Here is a 24,331-nt window from a genome sequence, read left to right on the forward strand (position 1 = left end):
TGCGTTATTTTACTAGAATCAATAAAATACATATCACAACATTTTTTACGTACAATTTATGTAAAAGTAAAAAAAAATAGATAATCATGACTTCAATAAACGAGTGTAGGCAGAGACAAGAACTTTTGTGGTCGCTTTCGCAAGCGACTCCTTCCACGTGGAATTAAAATAAAAGAAAACAAACAAAAGTAAGTAGCTTTTGTGTTTTTCCAGACTATCCTCTACATCTGTACCCAATATCATTTGAGATCCGTTCAGCCGATTAGGCTACAAACTCTAACAAACATACATCCACCTAAACTTTTGCATTTATTATATTAGTAAGAAGATTCGTAAGTAGAGGTATAATTTAAACATGTCCTTAACATTAATAAAAATGTAAATCAATTGGGAAACAAAGTAAATACCCGTTCTTTAGTTTTGTAACTATTTTTTTTTATCCGTCCAACAATTGAATTTACTGATCCAAAATAAAATCAAGTAATAAAAATACGACGTCACATGATTATAAAAAGTTCGAAGTTCCTTTTGTGTTATTTCTGTTAATAGGACATTATTCTACTGGAATATTTTTCCAGTAAGTGGAGCCGAAAATAGATGTGCTCTGAATTGATACAACGAGATAAAATTCGGTCCCTTTCCGTTAATTTAGGTCGTGTAAAGCAATGAGGTAAAGAGATTCACTGAGGGCGTACACGATCTACAAACAATAAGTTCCGCAATATTTGTTATTTTATGTAATTAGCCCAGTTTTTGGTAAAACAATATCATGTAGCAATACCAATACAAACTTCGTTGTTTTATGATAAAATTTTGGCTTCACTTATTGATTTCAGAGGTTAAGTTTGTTAAAAAACATTTTAAGACACAAAAAACACGAAAGAAAGAATTTGGAGTTATTATTACATAAAAAAAAATATCTAGTTATTGTTCATTTACTATTATCGAGAATTAAAGTTTGTTAAGTAACAAAAATTTAAAACAGAAAGAATAACTTTTAAACTCACAGCATTATTACAAATTGAAACTGTTTCAAATAAATGTGACTTTTATCCTCTTATAAAAGGTTGCGGTAGGTAAATATTTTTATTATCCAAAAACAACTTGTAATTTATTACTAAAACTCGTTCTTTTATTTAACATGTTTAAACAAAAAATGTTTCTTGTCATAGGTTAACGCGACATATTTACAAATACCAGTCAAGACTGACAATAAAAAAGAATTAGTGTCATTTTAATATTTTTTACATCATTGCTTAGAATTTGGAATTGTAAAATTATTGAAGAGTGTTATTTTGATACGACAATTTTAATGAATTTGATTTAAAAAGTCGCTTGGAAAGTTTTACAAGGACAAACAAATAATAAAAATAAATAAATAAAACAAATATTAATATACCAAAGTATTAAGAAAGGAAAGCGAAGAGCAGGCAAAAAACCTTTGAATTATAACTAGAATGAGAACAAAATAATATCGAGATTTCAAAAACTAACTGAAAAAAAAACATATTAATTGTTAACACATTTTTTTAAAGTAATAGATACAAATTTTAGCAATCGAATTTGTTCTCGGTCGGTCAATATCGAATTACATACCGCCCAGATTGGTAAGCTAACATATTAGATACCAAATTACGAAAAATGAACACTAACATTACGATAAGCTACTTGTAGAGGAATTTTTATTTTTTATTTTTTGAAATAACTCAAAAATTACTGGGTCGATTTCAAAAATTCTTACACCATAAAAAAGCTACGTAATAACTGAGTAACAAGGGATTTATTTTTAATTTCACGTACGAGGGCGCGAGAAACAGCAAGTATTTAATAAATTAGATTTGTAATGGAAAATATAGGTTTAGTTGACGATTCTCATTATGGTCCAGTTGGACTATAGTCCATAGGAGACCCGAGGTATAAGGGTTAAACGAAAATTACGAACACTAAAAGCTTACGTGCGCTCGTGTGTGAATCACCAAATTATTTATCACATATATTAAGTAATGAAATTTGACTGTCAGTGAGTTTACTATAGAGCATTCTTTATTTAATTATTTAAGTTAAAATATTTGTAATTAGTAAAATTTAAGTTATAAAAATGAGTTAATATAAAAAGTTTTTTATCGGTTAGAATGACACAATAAGATGGTATTACTGCAGTACTCAGAGAACTTTAGAGAACGAGAGCTTTGAGAACTTTCGTGTACATTTAGTACGAGAAATCACTACAAGATATTTTAGCACAAAAGTCTCTGAGTGTGTAAATCAATAAAGTTGCTTAAACTAAAATTGTGTTTAATTTTGTAATGTTTAAAGCGCTTTTCCCTTCATAAAAATGGTGTCCTCACCGCGTGTAACCCACTTTGTCCCCCATGATGTGGGTTTGATAACACGAATAGGCCACATAGATAATGTGATAACAACCTTTTCTAACGTGACATTGAATCCCAGTGACCTTGCTACGATACGTTAAGCCGTAGTCACTACGAAGCATTTCGAAATTACTGTGAAAATTTGTTGCTTAAAAAAAACCTTATTTAAGACAAAATATTTAAAACTTAACATTATTTTGAAATAAAGGAATTTACTAATTTATTATAGTTGTTAACTAAATCAACATACATTAAAAATGCAATTTTAATAAAGACATTATTTAAGTATAACAATGAATCTAAATAATTCAGTTGATCTTGTCGAAAATGTTCAATTTGTAAAAAAAAAAATACTAGTCAATAAAAAGTATTTCAAACATTGGTATCTTCAAAGACATCTTAAAAGTAGTCGAAATATATGGCTTATTATTAATGATATAGGCCCATAAATTAAGCAGCCGTAACGTTTTTATCTAAAGGCCTATTACTCACATACCGTAGACGGCTACACGCCACGCTACAAAAGAAAGGAAAATCAAATAACGTTGTATCTTACAAGTATGATATACTATAGGTGTGTAGATCATTATTTTTAACTCCTTATTCAGTAAAATCTTAATATAACTTCAATAATAATAAATGTTTATAAAAAATAATATGGAAAACATAACTGAGATAGACAAAATTGTGCTTTCAATATTATAAATAAGGAAATAACTACTAAAAATGTAATTTAAATACGAAAATACGTGGAAACATTCAAATAAAAATACTCAGAAAATCCAAAATATTACGTTATCACTTCAGACGTGTTAAAAAATCAAATTAGAAACACTTCACATTTGTCCGCGTTTCGAAATCGCTTCGCAGCGCGGGAATTAAAACGTCAATCGTGCGTTTTGACAGTTGGTCATTTTCGCGCCAATTTTCCGGAACGCGCGAACGTAAACGAGTTGCGGAGATGGTGGCGCGCTCACGCTGGCTCAGTAAAGACTGTGGCGGTCTCTCGTTGCGCCCCGTCTACTGCCTTACGATTTATGAGCGTGACGCAGAATTGAACAACATGTATAGCGTTACATTTGACGGGACACATCACGTGGCCCCCTCTCGAGGATTCTTTCTGTGTGGGATTACAATCTAGTATCTGAAAATAAACGCATCAATTTATGATAATATCGACGGATTGTAAAAACATATTACATTCTATTAGACAAATAAATTTTGAAAATACTTCAATCATGTACGTATCATCAGCTTATTTTAGTGTATCTGATAATGTTTTTATTCTAAGAATGACGAGGACAGAGGAAGAAATGCGAAGGTTAAATTCTATTTTAGGCTTTGATTTTTCATCTTTATAAAACATCTATGTACTTACGTTTTGAACAAAATATGCTTGCAAATAACAAGCAACTTTCGTCTACCATAAACATTATAAACTTAAAAAAAAAGATTTGAAATGAATATAATTTGAAACAAATCTGTATAGATTGTAGTTAATATTGATTACATTTATATAGAGCGGGCGCACATCTTTGACTGAAACATGGCCCAACTGTTTTGCGATTGTTTCTTGTTTCGAAGCCAATTCAACTATTTAGTTGCACAACTAAATATCGAGTAGTGAGCTCACCTATAAGCTCATAGCTATCAAAGCGAGGCTAAACAGTTGTGCGACAGTTTACTCAAAGTTGTGCGCGAGTTCTTACGAAAAGCGAAGATAAATATAACACTATAATTACATTTATTAAATCAAGTCATAACTCGCAATACGTCCTTTAAAACTTAACCCAATACCCTAACCTACAGGGAAATACCATAGATAATGATTATTTCCTACCATTAATCAAAGAGATCGGAGAAAACTTGATCGAGGGCGTTTCGCTTTGCATGGAATTTTATAATCTATGTTGATATAGCTGGTTCAGTTAAATTGCACTACAAAATAATCAAGGAATTAAGTAAATAAGTATTTTACTATCTTTGCTTCTTGTTTTTTTTTAAATGTTACCTTTTTGGAGGTGACTTAACATGATATAACTTAGTGAAGTGATCGCAGTCCATAGACATATGTAATAAGTAAAAAGGTAGAAAATGCCTACAATTAATAGCCAAGGGAAGGGACAAATAGAAAGAAAATGAATCCTTTTTCTATACGTCTACAATCAAATCTAATTTCTCTTCCCATCATTGCCTAAGGAATGGTAGAAAGAAGAATGTGTAGAATGTGAATGAAATTTGAACAGACACTAAACTATAGTCCCTGTATTTACTTGCCATCCTCTGGAATACACGCACAATAATTCTAAAGGTAATAATGAATGCTATGAATATTAATGCAGCATTGAAACATTGGATGGCTTCTATTAATAAATTGTTAATAAAATAGAAATATAGGCGACATTAATTGAAAGTGTCTGTTACGGTGTCTATTAAAGTGTTTGATTACAATGGACCTACAATTATTTTATTAGCGTAGAGTTCATTAGTATTTATTTGAAAAATAATACTGACATTTTCATAAATAACATTATAAAGTATAGTTGAACAGATAATTAATGTTGTAATTTATTTGGCAATGAAACAAATGACATACAATGTCCGTGAAAAAATATTTATAAGAAATTTTCTTGTATAATTTAATGTCTTTTATTAATTCATCTTTGTTATGTTAGTCAGACAAATGTGTTACAAATCGTCGTATTTTGATACTGGCGTGTGTTTCGTGAAAAATATCTTGTCGACTTTGTGATTATTGTAAAGCCGCGTAGGCCGCAAGAATTGGGACGAGAGATTAATACCGAGTAGTATTCCTGGCCCTTCTAGTTACCTAATTTTTAATAAACAATACAAACAAATAGACTGAACTGAACAGTACGTAGGAAAAAATTTTACACATAGTTTTGTTGTTTATTAATCTAAGCAGTAAAATAAATGATTACAGAATAAGAAGAAGAGACACACCTTTAACTAAACAATCGCATAACTGTTATACGATTGTCGATTGTTTCGCAGCCAATTCAACTGTTTAGTTGCACAAATAAAAATCGAGTAGTGTGCGCACCTCTATACAAGCTCTTAGAAAATAAAGCGCGACTAGTTGTGCGATAGTTTAATAGCTTTTAAATTTTCAGGTAACAACCAAAATTTTGTAAATAACACAAGAAATATGTATCATGCAAGTAGTTAAATGCAATATAAAAGTAACAAATGATTGCATCTTAAAATCATGCTTGCTGGTAAATTACGATAAATCCATAGATAACAATATTTTGACAGACAGCTGTAATTAACCAGTCTGCATCAAATGGAAGTTTGATGATAATGTAGAGACTGCTAGAGTAAACAACGATGCCCTTAGAGATTACCGCAAATATTTAAAGTGGCTAAGTGAGATTGCGAAACTTTTGCTTGGTATCTCGTTCGAAATGTTTCATTGATAATTATGGCTACTGGGTACTGAACTGTAGTTAGAAATGCCTACGTCGCTTGTCAATATCTGACATAGACAAGTCGAATCGATTATTGCCAGTGTTAATGCAACGTTAAAAAAAAAAGATATCCCGTTCATATGACACAATTAAGCTTGGTTATCCTCTTTGGTTGGTTACTCGTTGTTATGGCAGATCACAAACAATAATTTGAAAAAATGTAATTTTATTATCACCAATTCGTCCCTTGGTCGGTATACTATGTGCTGCTCTTCCATACATCTCTATTGACGTCATATCTGAATTCACCCCCTTATTAAGCAAATCCTCTATCACACAATCTATCTGGACTATCTTTGGTTGTTTATCTCTTCATTTCGTCCATGTTATAACAATACCATGGTAATCTTTTACTTCTCAATTTCTCCACCATACAGGAAATTTAAAATATACTAGAAACAACATTTAATTATAATTAATCTATTTTTAATTTATAGAGCAATAGAAACAAGAATAGAAATAGTAACACTCAAAAAGCTACGTGTCAATGAACCTGACTTCTATGTTAATAAACTGGCAGTTAATAAACTATCACTTTAAAAATTTACGAACAAAGTTTACAATGTTATTAAAGCGTGCTATCCAAATTTGCGAACATTTTAGCAAAATATTATGCAACCGGAGTAAAGTCTGATAACAAATGTTTGTATTCTGCATTCCGACCGTCGGTTATTAACGTCACAGTTTTCATTTAAATCTCTTCCACGTAACCGTAGGAGTCTTTAAAAATTAATGCTTACATAAAATTGAGTTATCGACAACTATTCCTGATGTTTACATTAATAACATCCGAAGTATGCAAATAAGATTGACGTTGGAGCTGACACTGAGATATTTCCGTAGCTATCTGTTATTGAAATTAAAAAAGAAAAACTACTATTCACTGTAAACAAACAAGCAGCTCGCAACATAATGGGATTCTTTCGACGGGCGTCGATTAAAAAATGAACGGACTATTAAAAACAAGAGATTGCATATCCTTTGATGTTAAAGGTGATAAGAATCAAACATTCTCGCTGTTTTTTTCTACTCTTAATGAGTTAGATAATTATGAAAAATTATCGAAAAAAATGACAGTAAATTACATCGACCGTAAGATTTGTCTGTCAGCTTTTTAATCTAAAAATAATTCTTTAACGCGTTGAAAATGTTTAATTGAATGGTCATATTATATTTCTCTAGTCTATAATGCATGTCTAAATAAAGATTTTTTAAATAACTAAGGGATGGTATAACATTATTATTACTTAAGTTAATTTATAGTTTAAAAATTCAACAGGATAGATATATCTATCTATAATGTTAAAACATTTAACTGGTCTTAACATATTAATAAGCATTTTAGAAATTAAGTTACTCTAGACTTTTAACTCATAAAATAAATGTTGTAAGTTAAACGTATGTTCAAAAACATATCGTAAGAGCCCATTATCAATATTTATCGAAGCCGAAAATGTATTGCGTATAAGCATTGTCGCGGTACACACAAAGCAAAGATTTCCCATAAAAGGTCGTAACAAACTGTCACTTGGCTCCCTCATAAATCATTCTGGCGCGTACGCAACGTAATTCGAACGTTTTCACAGCCGATACCACGCGCATACAAACAATCTAGAAGCGTCATTATTCTTGGCCCATTTTACAACGCGTGCGCCCTTTATCTCTATACATCACAAGTTACACATGCAATTATACAGATTGCATTCTTGTCAGATTTAACTTGAATATTCATGACATATTTGTCATAAGAAATTTTAAAATATGAATCTATAATACATATTATAAATTTGAGTATCTGTTTGTAATATCAAAAGAAAAATTTCTAGATTTCCGGGCAGATGATGTATAACGAAAATCGCATTTATTTTTTTGTCTGTCTGTCTGTCTGTCTGTCTGCAAGCCGCGTTTGTTCCGGGTAATCTCCAAAACGGCTGGGCCGATTTCGACTGGACTTTAACTGAAGGGTAGCTCACATAGACGGGCATATTAGAGGTTACTTTTTTTAACTCCGTGCTGTCAAAATAGCGTAACGAGTGGTCTAAATTAGCGGTAACGAAGTTTGCGGGCGACTGCTCATTTGAAATGGTCTTGTTAAATACTAATTTGTTTAATAGTTGGTTCAGGCCATTAAAAAATTTGGGAGATTTCAATTTGTGTATGGTGTACCTGAACCTAACAACGGGAGCATTGAATTCAGGACCTTGATTATAAATAGCCAATAGATCTTAGCCGAATTAAGACAAGCCAAACAAATTTGTTTAGAGCTTATCGCAATTCATGGTTCCTGCGCACGCGGACAATGCCTCCATATTTATTTTTCCGGAAAATTCCGTCTTTTGTTCATGTTAATGTTTACGATCTATATAATAATTCAAGTTCTTTGTATTGTCTTATATCTATTGTTCTGATTTAAATGGTGATAATGCAGCTCTCCAATTGATTAAATTCCACTATAAAAATTGGTTTCAATGGTAGAATCTGCAAAAGTGAAAATTCTAATTTGCCAGTAAAACCCGTTTACTTGGTGACTTTTTTTTTAATTATCTTTCTGTTTTTAATGGCTGTTGTAGTTCTCGAGATGAATAAATGCTTCAAATAGCACATAAAATACTGGTCGTTAACAAATTGTGCGCATTCCGTTTCACGTAACAACTAGGAAATAAACGTCATGTTTATTTTAAATCAATGTTCTTGATTTAAATATAATAAAAAAATATTATTCTATACGCACAGACATGTAACGTACGTCAGCTAATTTTAGTAGATGTAACAGATATATTTCTGCTGTAAGATCGTATTGACTCATTTTTTAAACTTTGAATGATTCGTATCTATTATTAACTATTACTTGTACTGTATTACTAGAATACGTTCTGAATTATCCGATATGGAGTGATCAAATGATTTATTTTAGTAATTATGTATAACATCTTATAGGAATGTTAAGTAAGACCGCATGCGGCCGCATGATTCATTATATTACATTCGGTCAATGCGTTAATACTTGGCGCCATGGTTCAGTTTCCGCGCTGAAGAGGTTCCTTTGAATGTACTTTATGTTGTGAGACGATGGCTTGACCTACTGATGGTCAAGTACTTGATTGTCTGCTGGTCATCTTATCATTAATCCCAATGTTTTGTAGAGAAAGTAATCGTTAGTATTGTCTTTTCATGACACCCTATGACCTTTAGAAGTCATCCTTAGTGTAAATTTATGTACTAATACACTAAATAAGTTTATAAAATATTTTTCATAGCTAATTTGGTTGTGGTACGTATTGTGACTATACGTGATGATTATATATGTGTAGGAGACCCTTGTTTTTGAGAAATAGAAGATAATTTTTTTTTACTATAGTTCGCATTTAAAAATAAGCCCATAAAAGTATGAATAATGTACCTTTTTGCATAGTCATGATGATGGAAGATCTCTACTTATATCCGTGAGTGGCAGGTTTGTTTATATTTCATGTCCGACTTGCAATTTGCGGTTTAACATAATGAAAAATGTATTCATCTATATACGGATACCTTCAGCTTTTGCGCGTCAGATGACTGCTCTTGGCCTAAAAAATATTGAAGATGTATCTTCAATTAACTTTCGAATGACATGTTCTGATTGTCAGTTATTTTAATACTTTGCAAACATTTGGAATTCCATTATTCTATCAACAGACTTATGATATACTCATCACTACTCTCTATATTACTCACTCGACAAGCTATAAGCAGTAATGTTTTGTGCCTATTTGCTTTTCTCGATTTTGGAGCTGATTGTAGCCGTTGGTAGCAGTATTGGAACTTGGAGATAATAGAAATAGAACCGATGGTAATTTCAACAGGCGCTTGACGTTGAAACGAAGTAAAGGATATTTCCAAGCAATGACCTATCCAGCGTATGTCTATCAGATTATAGAGTTCATAAAGAGTTTAGAAAAATGATTGTAATTGGTATAATAAATAAATAAACTATAATATTCATAACATATTAAAAAAAGTATCTTAGTTAATAATGTTTGTGCGCAACGTGTCTAATGTTGCAATCAAAGGGACTATGTAGAAAAATATACAAACAAGTAAATTTAGCAACAATATTGGCTTTACCATTTTAGTATTGTCAACATAAATATAAATTTCTAGTGTCGAATCACCCATAAAACTTGCTATCTCAAGTTTTTCAAGGAGAGTGAAAGGGTCAACAATGTACGCAATGGAAACCAACGTTTACTGAACGATGTTACTCACATCTTGTTAATTATAACCTAACTAAGTAAAATATTGCAACAACACTTGAAATATATTAGGACGTTAAGCACAGATATTACAAACACAGAAATGTCGGTAATAGTTAAAGCATGGTCAACACTGGACACGTCTTTTGTAACACATGACATCTACTTAGATATGCTTTAAATCTTTTTCTTCGGCTTAATATTAAGAAATAACAACGATGAGAATGTCAATTAAAATAATCAAGAGCACAACAAATTATTAATAAAGCAGAGTATGTTTTTCTAGGTAAAAAAAAAAACAGATTTCAAGGAGTGGCATATCCATATGACACAATTAAAAAGCATATACAACTATAGCAATCATTTCATTTTGAAAGCAGTGTATTGCAATAATTAATTGATTTCAAAACTAAAGATAGTAAAGGTAAAGATACGGCTCTTTTCAAATGGTAATAAAAAAAATTATATTGTTTTTGTAATAAAAAACGAATAAAATATCAAACATTAATAAATATCTGTTAAAAACGTACTTAATAAATTTACCCACATACGGCAATGACAAGTTAAAAATCGTTTTAAAATAATTTCGTTAATCCTTGTATGTTTCCATTATTCAAAAACCGACCTTCATAAGATTGATCGATGTCAAGTGTCAACTTTGAATACGGCAAGGTTGAGAGTAATTAATATAAAAAAAACAACAAAAGTGAGTTCACAAACATCAGTTATCAAGATGGCTGTCACCAAAATTGTAGAGCGCAACACAATCGGTGTCATGCGTTATCTTATCACGTATGCAAATAATGCAAGGTGTATTTGTCATGAATGCAAATAGAACCGTTGGCCTAATAACGTTAAAAATATACCAAAAGAACGATGTTATCTTTTTTTTTCAGGAAAGATCAAGGGGTAAACGTTCAATGGCTGAATAAGCACGCTGAATGTAACAGGCCACTATTGAAATTGTTTTTTTTTTTTATTTAAAAAGTATTCTATTGGAAAATTTAAAATTCGAACATATAATAACATTTCAAGGAATTCTTTGAAGCATGGCCCGTAAACTAGCAGTGTTTTTGAATAGCTCGATTCTGTTGTAATTATTACTTACTAGCTTTCGCTCGCGACTCCATCCGCGCGCAATTAAAAAAACAAATGCAAGTAGCCTATGTGTTCTTCCAGACTATCCTCTACATCTATGCCGAATTTCATCAAAATCCGTTCGGCCGTTTAGGCTGCAAATTCAAACAAACATCCATCCATCCAGACTTTCACATTTGTAATATTAGTATAAAGTATGATAGTATGATTTAGACTACAGCATAAGCACAATACAATGATTTCCTTGTTAACGATGTTTTGTCAGGTCATTGACCGATCTAACGATTAATTCTATCTATTTAGTTATTACAAAAGGTAAGTTCTACCTTTGCTGTTTTGAAGTAGCATACGTAATAACGAATTGTTAAATTCGTATTTCAAACACACACAAGATAGTTAGATAACAACAATAATTTTGAAGACTCAAACAATTGATAGCTATTGTCAAACGGTATTTCGTATTGACGTGAATTTCTCTGGTTTTATGTTCGCGGCTCTAAAACCCAGTTTAAACTGTAGTTAGTACAGTATTACGGCACGGTTGCGGTTACAAACCGCCGTAGCTACTTTGTGTCATTATTGTGTTTACGTTTTGTATATCGAATTTATGTATGCATGTTTTATTACAGTTTTATAGGATATAGCGGTTGCAATTAAAAATAAACTTGATTAATCACCTATGTATTCCTCCAGATCATATTCTAAACCTCTGCCAAATTTCATCGAGATCCGTTGAACCATTCTACAGTGTTTCGCGTTGTATGAGGAGGTTGGCCATAATTGAATAAATTAAATCTATTTTCAAAAAAATATGTATAAAACAGTCACTAAATTATATTGCATAAAACAAATTTATACAAATATGCTAGCAAACAACATACCAAATTTAAAATTTTCGCGCTTAAATTTTTAATAAGAAGTAAGATAGTCATTAGCCGAAATAATTATATTTACCATGGCAGTGTTCATTATTTATCTATGGATATTCGAAATATTACAGTAAAAAACGTTTACAAAGGTCAACTATTTGCAAAATAGATCACGGAAGCACTAAAGGTATTAAACCTTAATGTTTAAAATTCTAGTTGCTTATTTAATAGCAAATGGTATGTTATATTTTAGCACCATCTTTATTTTAATAGCTTGAGTGTAGGACGGCTCAATTACAATACAAGAGAGAGGTAACATAACATTAAACATTTTCATTTCTTATACTATTAATAACATTAATATTATTATAATAGATCATTATTATTGCTACCGCATCCCATTATACGGCCAAGCTTATATCAATTACTAGCTATTCTCGTGCGGCTTCATCCGCATGAAATTATAAAAAAATTATTTCATTGTTTACATTTGTCAAATTCTCAATTGCAAATGTCAAAATACCAATTACCTTACTATGGCAATCTTGCTTCCTTGATGTTGGCAGCAACTTATGGTCTCTTTTCCATATATTTTATCCAAAATATTTACCCCCTAAGTTTAATCGCGTGAAAACATATAGCCTAAAGCGTGGCATAAGTGTAGCGGTTTTTATTAGAAAAATAATTATTCAAAAATATGCTGTAATTGCTATTAAAATGTAATTAATTATTAAATAATGCTATGTAATTGATCTTAGGCAACAAAGAAGTGTGTGTTTACGCTTTATTATAATAGTATAGATAGATATATCAATATATCAGTTATAATTATTTTTTTTAATATACCGTAGTATGTCTTTCCTGCGGGTTTCCACTACCGGATAACTTGTACATTTTTATTGTCATCCTTTCATCTTTCTCCTTATCCTACTCTCGTAGGGTCGGCGCAATCGAAAATCTACTTTTGGATTTGGCACTATTTTTTGCGGCCTGCCTGTCGCCAACCCTAGTTGGGATTATTTATTGCCATCCTTTATTCTAAAAAATGAGAAAACAGTATGTTTTTGTTTTGTTCTCGTTTCAATTGTTTCAGATGTCGAAACTCACAGTTTGTTACATCAAGGCAAAATTTGTTCTATTTGAAATAAGTTATGGGAAATTATAACTATCACTATGCAAATGCATTATTTTCTAAAAATAAGTTGCATTAGTGCAAACGTAATAACAAATACGTCGTAATTCAGAATTTTAGCAAAACGGTTTGAATTATGCAATAAGAGATGCCATAACTCAATTTGCTTGTAACAACGTATTTCAACGTTGAAATCGATGGCTCATACGTAAACAATCGAATGTTTAAAACGCAAATTTTGCTAGGAAAACCTTTTAACATTAATAAGATTAATTCCGAAGCATTAAATGTAAACATAAGATAGATAACTAAAATCTATAGTACTGCTTTACAACATTACTTTTAAATTAACAACCAAATCAGTATTTATAAAGTTAATATAAATACATAAAGCGAGGTGTAAAATGAAAAATTATGCCATACGATTGTTTACGCAGGAACCACCAAAATGTGTAAATAACAATTTGGTAAAGCAATTTATTTCAGTTAAATTAACGAGATTCGTGTTGAATATATTTTAGTGCATAATATTATGAGATAGGTATCCAAGTGATTAGACTATTATGTAATAAAATGACTAACGATAATACCTTCAATATCATGTAGGATATTACTTTACTAGCTTTCGCTCGTGACTCCGTTCGCGTGGGACTAAAAAACAAATGCGAGTTGCCACATTTGTTTTTTTATGTTTTCTTTCAGACTATCCTCTACATCTATGCCAAATTTAATCGAAATCTGTTCAGCCGTTTAGGTTACAAACTCTATCAAACATCCCTCCATCCATCCATCTAAAATTTCGCATTTGTAATATTAAGTAAGTATTCAAATTCAATAAGTAATTATGTATATTATTCCTGAGTATTACAGAATGTCGCCGCAATATAATAATTACAGAAATTACACCTGCAGAATGACAGTACGAATGTTTGACAGTTCCTGCTGTAGCTTGACATTTACAGCTACACTATGACTGTTGCAGTTACCAAACGTTAGTTGTAACTGTTGCCTTTTACAAACTATACTTTATACTTTTTGCAGCTGTAAGTTTACTCTGTATTTTGTGGATGTACTGCAGGCGCATGCCGGGTTAAGGGTTCGGGCGTGAAATTGGCGTTGCCGTAATTTCCCAATTAGTTACTTTGAACGATCACTCACGACCGTGTTCGCCGTTTAAGTGAAATCGATTATTTTTTTTCGATCAAGGGTGCTTTAACTTTATTAGTACTTTAATGCGGTAAACACGCGACTTCTATACTAGTTATATCTATGATATACTAATATTATAAAAAGGAAACATTACTATGTTTGGATTTTTATATGTATTAAAATAACTCAAAAACTAGGTGACGGATTTTAAAAATTCTTACACCATTAAAAAGTTATGTTATCACTGAGTAGCATAGGCTGTGTTAGTGTTTATTAAATTCTTAATTTCATCCGGACAAAGTCGCAAGCAACAGCTAGTTTGTTCACAAAGTATTTATGTGTAGTTGTGTTGACGTTATCAGTCAAGTTGAATGCAATTTAATAAACAAAAAAAATAAAACGGAATAATTACAAAAACAAACTAGTCTAAAAATACAACAGAAAATATTTTCTTTCACAACGGAAATGAAGCTTTTTATTTCTTTTAATGTAATTGATATAATTTTGAAGACTGTAAAACTACTTTGTTAAGTCTGCGTGTGAAAGCATTATATACCATTCTAAGGCTGTACAGATTCGATTTTGATACTAACAACTATTTTACCGTAACGCCTTATCAAGGCGTCCGTTACAGTAATTTTCTTAATAACCCTGATACACAGGACGGCGTCATAAATTGTATAAGAACATTAAAGTGCGCCCTGACGCGGCGCCAGACTTCAAGATCTGTTCCTCTCTTAAATGATTATACGATGTCGTTTAATTATTTAGAATTGCATAGCTTATTAAAATAGGCTCCGTGTCGATGATTAATATCTCATTAAATTGTTTACAGTCTGATTGTTTGAGGTATGAAGTTTATTAGTGTACTACCTGTTCCCAAACGGCTTCATCCATATAAACTTATAAAAACTATATTTTATTGTTTACATTAGTCAAATTCACAATTGCAAATTTCAAAATTCAAATGCACAGGATTGACATTGGATGCCAAATACCGTACCATAGCAATTTTGCTTCTGTAATGTTGGCAGCTTGTAGTTTATGGTCCCTTGAAATGAAAATGCAAAGCCTTAAGCGTGTCGAAAGTTTATAGCATTTTTTTAAGGAAAGAATTATTTCAAAATATTATGTGATTGCTGACATCCTACGCCACGAAGAAGTGTGTGTTTACGCTTTATTACATTATAGTATAGAACTATAGATTTATAGGCGTCCTGCTCTGAGTCTCAAATCAAGCGTCGTAACAAATACACATTACAGGAAGCCGTTAAAAATAAAGTGAATCATGATTCGTAATGAGTCAATCAGTAACTGTGCTGAAGTAAATGATTTGCTATTAACATTTAACAACGACTAAACTTAGTACCATGTTCTTAAAACATTACAAAATTTGCTACGAAATCTTAATTTCAACCACCAAGAGACCTATAATTTTATACTCCAGCTTATGATAGTAGACCAGGGGCGTGGTGCGGAAATCTGCGCAATCACTTTTATCTCAGTATTTGACGAGCTGACAAATTATACAGCGGTTCAGTTGTTTTAGCACAATTTCTAGGTTCTCGATACTTAATTGGGAGCTGGTTACTTTCACAAGGAAATGATAGCTAATCAGCTAATATGACATTATTTAAGACTCGCTATACTGGATCCATAATTCAAAAGTTGCAATAAAATCGATGTTTTATACTTCGGATTTGTTGTTGGGTATTCGATTAATCGATTTGATATAAACCCATGTCAATTATTGCACGTAATTGCTGTATATTGTACAATAGAATGTGATAGCGCATCTGTATTGTATAAGGAATTACTTCCATATTTATAGAATTACAGGGTGTATATTTTGTCTAATCGGGATTTTGTTATCTGAAAGTTGGCGTAAACGAAGTTTATAACGGCTATACATCTTCTTGTAGATTATATTCATGTTAGAACAACCAAACAATGCATTTATCAACTGAAAATATAGTCAATATATTTCAAATAGCTATTCTTTGGAACCGTCAGTTTGTTTTATCTAACTTACGAGTTAATTTTTCGTCAGTTGCTGTAGTTACTCTACTTTGTGACTTATAGCCGGTTTCCCAGCTTCAATAATCCGATAGTGATTTGGTTCGATAACTACATGAAATGCGTTTTCGAACTACGTAACTTTAATTTGACTCCATTGAAACTTAGATCAACGAAATATTAAAGAATCACTAGGTAATGTTAAAAAAGGAAACTTAAGCAACCCAGCATTAGTACATTTTATTGCCACGACATTACCACAAATAATAAAAAAAACATCTTTAATAATAGTAATAAATGATCTATTTGTCTTATTCATAGTTTAAATTAAGAAAATCGTGGCTTAGTGTAAAATAAAGTGACTTATTTTTTTATGATTCATACTGTGATTCACGAACGTAACATTGCGACAAATGTCGATATTGTGTGCAAAATCATTTAGACTTGCTCTTAAATAAATGCCAGATCGAATTATACTTAAAGAAAACAGTTGAACAACCAGAAAGCAGTAGCGCAATGCAAATGTATTGGTAATAAGCAGGCGATAGAAAACGACCAAGATTTCAGTACATCAAGCGACAGAGTGCCGACTTATCATTATTGTACAATTAATTTGTCGCCCGCTCCAGAGTAAACACAGCTGCGGTCTGTTATTACGTATTCGAACATACAGCGATCTTAAGTCCCGTTCGATATCCAATGACGGTTTCCGTCCGTTCTCTCACAGGGTTCTCGGTAAATAGCAGCTTTCGAAGTGACAGCAATGATATGTTATCGTTTCACAAATGCATCATATTTACGAGATAGCGTTGTATTATTAAGATTTGTGGCAGTTTTACAGCTGAGCGAGACGTTCCTTGCTCATAATTATTGCATTATTGTGGTTATTTTGTCAATTATTTTTCTAGGCCAGTTGAATTTCTCTTCATTTGTTCTAAGAATTACTTAATGTTTTAAATTTATTCGATGAAACCGTTAAATATGATACAAAAGCCATCAGATTAATTAAGAAAACCTGTCTTGGAGTTCGTCTATTAATTCTTAACATAAATTGCTCATTTTATGTTTAATTACCGTTTTATTTTGATGGGAGGTACGCATTTAGATTAGTATACGACAGAATACTTTATATGTATTTTATTAAGTGGTCGATACTTGTTAACGTTTTAGGAAGCTAAAACACAGCTACTTTTTGCATTTATTGCCATTTCTATTGATAAAACTAGTTCTGTTTAAGATAAAATGTGAGTTTATGGTCTTTTGCCTATCTTATATATAATATTCTAAAGGAAGCTTTCAATAAGAAGTGTAAATTATAACTAAGTAGCTTTCAACCGCGACTCTGTCTGCGAGGAACTTTAAAAAAGTAACCAATTGTTTCTCCAGACTACGCTCTACATTTATGCTAAATTTCATCTAAATTTGTTTAGCCGTTTAGACGCCATACTCTAACAAACATCCATCTAAACTATCGTATAAAAATTATTAGTAGATTTAATTTTATTTGCTTTGTACAGTAATTACACTGATACGACGTATGTACCTAGTAATTAACAAAATAAAAAAAAAGTAAGAACCTAACATATTGTACGAAAGTAAGTAATTAAAACAATCATATTTATAGAGAAACTAGCTTTCGTCAGCGACTCTGTCCGCGTGGAATTAAAAAAAAAAGTAGACTATGTGTTCTTCCAAACTAATGTTCTCCATTTATGTTATTTTTCATAGTCGTTCAAACTACAAACTCTAACAAACATCCATCTAAACTTTCGCATTTATAATATAATTATGGAGTACGATTTCAAATGAGAAAGTATTATATGTTTACTGATAATAAGTAGCTTCTATTTCCGGATGGTTACTGCAAGTCGATTAGCCGATCTCATCGGCCATCTGCAGCCCATTACCCACGTCTGCGTGTAAAGGCGCAAGTTATTTGCACTATCACATGCAGTTATGATCAACTGATATGGTGGACGGAATTTATTGTGCAAGATACGCAAGGCTAACACGATTCTTGGATTTTGATTATTCTTTTTCTTAGCTTTTGTCCCAACTGTCCCGGAATTAAAAAAGTAGCCTATGTTCTAGAGTATTCTACATCTACGTCATGTTTCTGTATGTAGTAGTTAGCAGCCATCCCTCCATCTAAACATTCACATTTATGTTTAGTAAGATGAAGGATTTTTTTTTCATATTGTTGTAGTTTTTGTCTTCCAAACATTAATATAAGTTACCTATTTACAGATAAACAGTAAATATATCACAATCAGGAGTTGATCTTATTTCCTAACTCGTCCAATTTTCGCGGTATTCTCGTTGTAAATAACAATAATAGGCAATTCGAGCCCAAATAGCTTTGCAATGGGATCGATGGCATGGCTCGGCAATCTATAGCGATTACTGTCAAACTGTAAAGGCTTCAGTACCGTTACCCCTCACGGCCTCAGAAACCCTTCATCTCAATAATATTAAATTAGAACAACGAATATATAGAATACGCAAAACGATAAATCTATATAATACAAATCATTGCAGGAGACATCAATGGCAACCCTTAAACGAAGGAATAAATTAATATGATTAAAGTGCACTACTCAAAGTCTCTAATTGGTCACTAAGGGAGGCACTTAGTGTTGTCCATTATAATATACACTAAGGGGATTTTGTAATGACTAGCAGCAGTAAACTTGCTTCCTTTTCTTATAATAGATGTTTACTTTCATCTAAAAAAATTGCTATTTGAAAAAATTACAGTAAAATAAATCGATATGACGAAAAAAGTGACATCCTATATGTCGAAATATGAGCGATTATTTTGAAAACACATGAATATTCTGGATTATCAGAATATCGGATAACTTATAAGCCATAATTTTACCGTCAAATACTTCGTACATGTTTTTGTACGTACTTGAGTACAAATCTTGCAATTTATGATGGATCACGGCTTGGGGCGGTCGGCACTGACGTTGTCAGAACTATGTTGTACACCCCAGGCCCTTCACTTATCTATTTGTACTATTGTAAAGTAAATTCATATGATTGTTATGTATTTATCTATATTATCAACAACGACAATTGATATAAACTCTAAATTGGACTATGTTTAATTATTTTTTTTACTAAAAAAACAGGACAATCCACACTTCGTTAACTGTTTTACATACTAGATAGAAAAAATGGAGTTGCATCCGTTTGTTTAGTGTCTAGTAACCAATAAGATCTACTGATAACAAAATTATTGATTGTGATATATAACACTGACATCGGTTTATGTGTAAGCGGCGTTACAAGTCGGCATTTATCAACGATTAGGTTTATGAAACAGAATTAAACGGCATTTACATTCAATCGTATGTTCTGCATAAAGCCAACGATACAAGAACATGAAAACGGCTAATTTTTAATTAGGGTCTCGTGTTAAGGTTTTCCTAATACGGTAAACATTGAGGAAATTTATTAAACACCTTTTATGCTAACTCAACATTATTACTCACATATAAATGAATCATAGTTCCGCTATGCACCACTAGATGGCGCTGTAATAAAATACCAACATTTGATGCCATAAATTTTCATGTTGTATCATAAATGATGTTTATTGAATTATAACTCACCTTACAGCTTCCTTGAACGCAAATTGCTCTGAATCCCGGCTTAGTGCAGGGCGTGCCGTCAGCAACTAGCGCTAACGAGGCATAGAACTGCTGCCCACGAGGTCTGCAGTTGAGAATGCAAGGAGCATTTCCTGTAAAACAACTTCTATTTAATAAAAGTTATAGTTAAGACTTGTGTACATAAACTGTTACGCTTGTGGGTTGGTCTTACCATCAACATAAGGCACCCAGGTGTAAAAGCGGCCACGGAAAGGTCGCCGGTCATACACCGCACATTGCTCTGCTCGTGAGTCCCGCTTGCTGCCGGGACACGGCTGTGTACAAACAATGTTAATTTATCGTGACATAGATGTGACCTTACTAAAGTCACTCATTACTTAAACAGACTCGTACCCGTCGGTAACGTGCTTGAGCGACAATTTTCTTATTACAAGGCAAAACTTTAAGAAGATTAACCACGCATCAAATATCAGTTTTTTTTAGACTTACACAGAAAATTACAAGTTAATTTAAAATACAAAGACCACGGTATTAATCACAATTACATATCTACTTAGGAGCCATCGAAATTTAAAGAATAGTAAGAGGTTAAGTGCAATAAAGTTGTAACTCTTGTAACTTTTTGTAAAAGCTATCTAAATACCATAAAAATGATTTATTGATGTAACAATAGATTATACAAGTTAGTCAGATGTAGGGACTTCCTTTTAAGTAACCAATAGGCACTTGTGTTAAGAAGTCCCGCTCTTCCTTGTAACATATAATGTCAGGTATTCATTCACAATCTATATTATTATAATAAAGCGTAAAAACACACCACTCTGTGGCGCAAGATGTCAACAATCACAACACATTTTGAATAATCCTATCTTTAATATAAAGGACCATACATAACTAAAGTTTGTCGCAGTAACATGCAAATACAATGTTATGTTCTTGTACCCTTTGGCTTTATGTTTTGGCTTTCTCTTAAATATAAGAGTGTCAGAATTACATGTCTGATGACAGATTAAGAGCACGTGTGTAATAGTTTATCTATTAAAATCTTAATACAAGCCATTGTTCAATATACATGAGGTTCTTTTCATAACCTTTATGTTCAGGTTATCTGTATTCCGATAACCCTTACTGTCGCACTCAGAGAAACAATTAAACTTTCGCTTAGTGTAGATGTATTACTATAAATCGATAAGAGTATTTACTGACCAGGTGAAATTATTAGATTTGCTTATCACCAATATTATTTTTAATTTGACTGCAATTTTTTAATTTACTTTTTAAGTTAAGAAGCTAAGAAAAGAAAATGTGAAAGGACCGATCATTGCGAGTATTATCGCACGAGAGTAACAACAATGTTCTTCTAAACCACAAATTCAATAATTAAACACCATGTGTTAAAAATTATATAAACGTTAATATCTATTGAACGTAAGGATGGAATTTTAACGACACGTTTTATTTGGTCCGGACAGGACATTTATATGGTGTCCAGTTTACTGACTCGACTGGTATGCTGTGAATTTAAATTGGTCACTATAATTAATTACCATTCTTGATTTTGCAGGCGTATTTAAGTCACGCGTTTTTAAAAGATCACTCAGCGGCTGACGCTGTATAATAAATTAATGGGATATGTTAAGTTTTTTGAATGACAATAGATGGCGTGATAACCAACTTGTTGGGTGGTCTATCTTAAATATAAAAATGATAAAACTGGAAATACTCTAATCTAGGACTTACATATGTGGAAGGTTTCATCATAATAGGTGGAATTTACCCAGAAGGTAACCCATTTGAAGGTAAATTTTATCTATATTAATATTGTATAGAGGAAAGATGCTGCAAGAAAGATGCAACATTGAATAGGCAGTGAATCCAAAATTCTGTCATGATTACATTATCACTGAGTACATGTTTATTCTAAAATTCTAATACTTTTCAACAGGAAGGCTATGGTTATGACAGAAAAGATTTGAGATATATATTCTTTGCCAGTTAAGCGAAGCTGAGGCAGATTGCTAGTCAAACATATTATGAAACAAAACAAACGAAGTTCTAATTTTTTTAACATAAATAAACCAGAGCTTGACCACGACTCCACCTAAGCTAAGTGAAGACGCGGTCGAAGTATAGATGATTGAGCTATGTTATTTGTTATTCTGTTTAAAATAAGTAGAAAAAATATTATGTATTCTGTAATGTCATGTTAAATTGGTTTAATGATTTGCGGTTCTATTTATCAGTAAAATCTAAATATCTAAAATGTTTAAAATTTTAGACTCTAATGAGAAACATAAATATATTTTGAAATGGTAGATTCTTATCTGACGCTTTATGTAAATTAAAATTTGAGAAGAAGTAAATTTTTATATCATAGGTAAAACTAACAAAGTGAAATCAAAGTTGGTAATAATTTGGTTTTTTACTTTGTATCTATAATCTTAAATAATAAAAATTATTACTTTATTCTAATTATAATAAATAGACACAATAAAAGAAAACAAATAACATATTTGATTAAGTAATAACTTCGATATTAGGGTGCGTACAGATACTGACCTACGTTACGCGGTATTACATGGCGAGCAATAAGGCCGTAACACGCGGGAAATGTACGAGGTATTTTCCGCGTAACAATACGTGGTGACATGAATGTTCGTCGTGTAACATATTACAATACAATACGTATTATTAGCTAGTAGGCACCTTTAGATTTAGACATTTTGGACACAACTGACATAAAACAAAAGAAACGCGTGTATTATTAAAAAGAAAACTACGTCATTTTCTGTAAATGACCCCTATCATTTTCTCTGTGCGCTCCGTGCGGTCGGCATATTACGTACGAGTGAGTAACGAGTTGTAATGACAGTAAGTGCGATTCTCACCGCAGTGTTGCACTCGTGGTAGCGGCGCCCCAGGCCGGCGCAGTCAGGTTCCGGTCTCGTGATGACGTTCCTAGATCGCCGGCCCAAGTCAACGCTTCTAGTCAGCTTTCTTCTCTTTCTGCTGCGACGCCATCTGAAATGATAAACAATAGTTTTTAGTAACTAGGTACATTGCAACACTATGTTTTAGAACATAGTGATCATCGCCGCTAATAATGTTAATGTATATTTTTCTACCCTCAGCCGTGTTTTTTACTCTGAGTCGCTATGAATTTCCACCAATGCGACTTTAACTGCTTTACGAGTACTCAACTGTAGGCTATCCGTTAAGTGAAAATTAGATCTTATTATTATAATGACTAGCTGTTGCTGTGCGGCTTCATCCGCGTGAAATTTTTATTTTGTTGTTTACATTTGTCAAATTATGAATAGCAAATGTCAAAATGACATGACATGACATGACAAACCTTAGCAACCTTTCTTTCTTGATGTTGGCAGCAACTTATGGTCTCTTTCCCACATTAGATTTTAATTCATAATATTTACCCCCTAAGTTTAATGGCAAGAAAATATACAGTCTAAAGCATGACGTAAGTGTAGGGCTTTTAATTAAAAAAAGAATTATTCAAAAATATGCTTCTGACATCTTGGCAACAAAGAAGTGTGTATTTACGCTTTATTATAATAGTATAGAGTATAGATAACGAACGTAATCCTTTAAAAAAGTTTAATTAAAGGCCTACAATGCTTCATACTAAGATTCCTTAGCAATTGTTAGGCAATCCTTGGTATATAATAACTAAAACTTTGTTATTTTTGTAAGAACTGTTTGAGATGTTTCTACCGAGCCGCTTGGGTGCTTTTATTAAGTCATTAATTGTAATTTTAGTAATAAAATGGACACATATGAGGTTATTACATTAACATATAAGAGCTTGACTTATGCCTGATATCGAGATAAGATTTCAATCTTAATGTGACACAACTAGTTTAAATATATGTCGTCAGAATGTTAAAACACTATGTTTACGATATCGCATCTTGTGACGGAAATGAAAGTTGCCAAATGAAAATAATACAGTTAATTTTAAAATAATTTTTAAACGAACAAATTAAACTACAAAAACATTACAGCTCTGTATAACAAACTACCTGTTACCATGCGACTTCATTCGCATGAAATTATGAAAATTGATTTATTGATTATATTTGTCAAATTCAATTGCAAATGTCAAAATGATAGACTGACATGATGACAAATCATGGCAACTTTGCTTCCTTGATGTTGGCATCAACTTATGGTCTCTTTCCCACATTAGGGTTTTTAAGTTTTAAGTTATTTTTAAGTTACCCCTAAGTTTAATGGCGTTAAAATATATAGCCTAAAGCGTGACGCAAGTGTAGGGCTTTTTATTGAAAAAAGAATTATTCAAAAATATGTTGTAATTTCTGACATCTTTGGCA

At 31.9% G+C, this 24,331-nt stretch overlaps 1 protein-coding gene across 1 annotated transcript in view; it reads right to left on the reverse strand.

Annotated features, from left to right (window-relative positions):
* Positions 1-19,832: 19,832 nt before the first annotated feature.
* The window catches only part of LOC106102105 (papilin-like), a 52,142-nt gene continuing 47,643 nt past the window's right edge, over positions 19,833-24,331 (reverse strand). The window contains exons 5-8 of the mRNA XM_013281513.1: positions 22,868-23,000; positions 20,191-20,293; positions 19,980-20,110; positions 19,833-19,901 (exon numbers count right to left, since the gene is read on the reverse strand). Coding sequence (XP_013136967.1) covers positions 19,833-19,901; positions 19,980-20,110; positions 20,191-20,293; positions 22,868-23,000 — 436 coding nt within the window. The remainder of the gene's footprint in view (positions 19,902-19,979; positions 20,111-20,190; positions 20,294-22,867; positions 23,001-24,331) is intronic.

This window comes from Papilio polytes, unplaced genomic scaffold, assembly GCF_000836215.1.
Source record: "Papilio polytes unplaced genomic scaffold, Ppol_1.0 DF823923.1, whole genome shotgun sequence".
Taxonomy (NCBI): Eukaryota; Metazoa; Arthropoda; class Insecta; order Lepidoptera; family Papilionidae; genus Papilio; species Papilio polytes.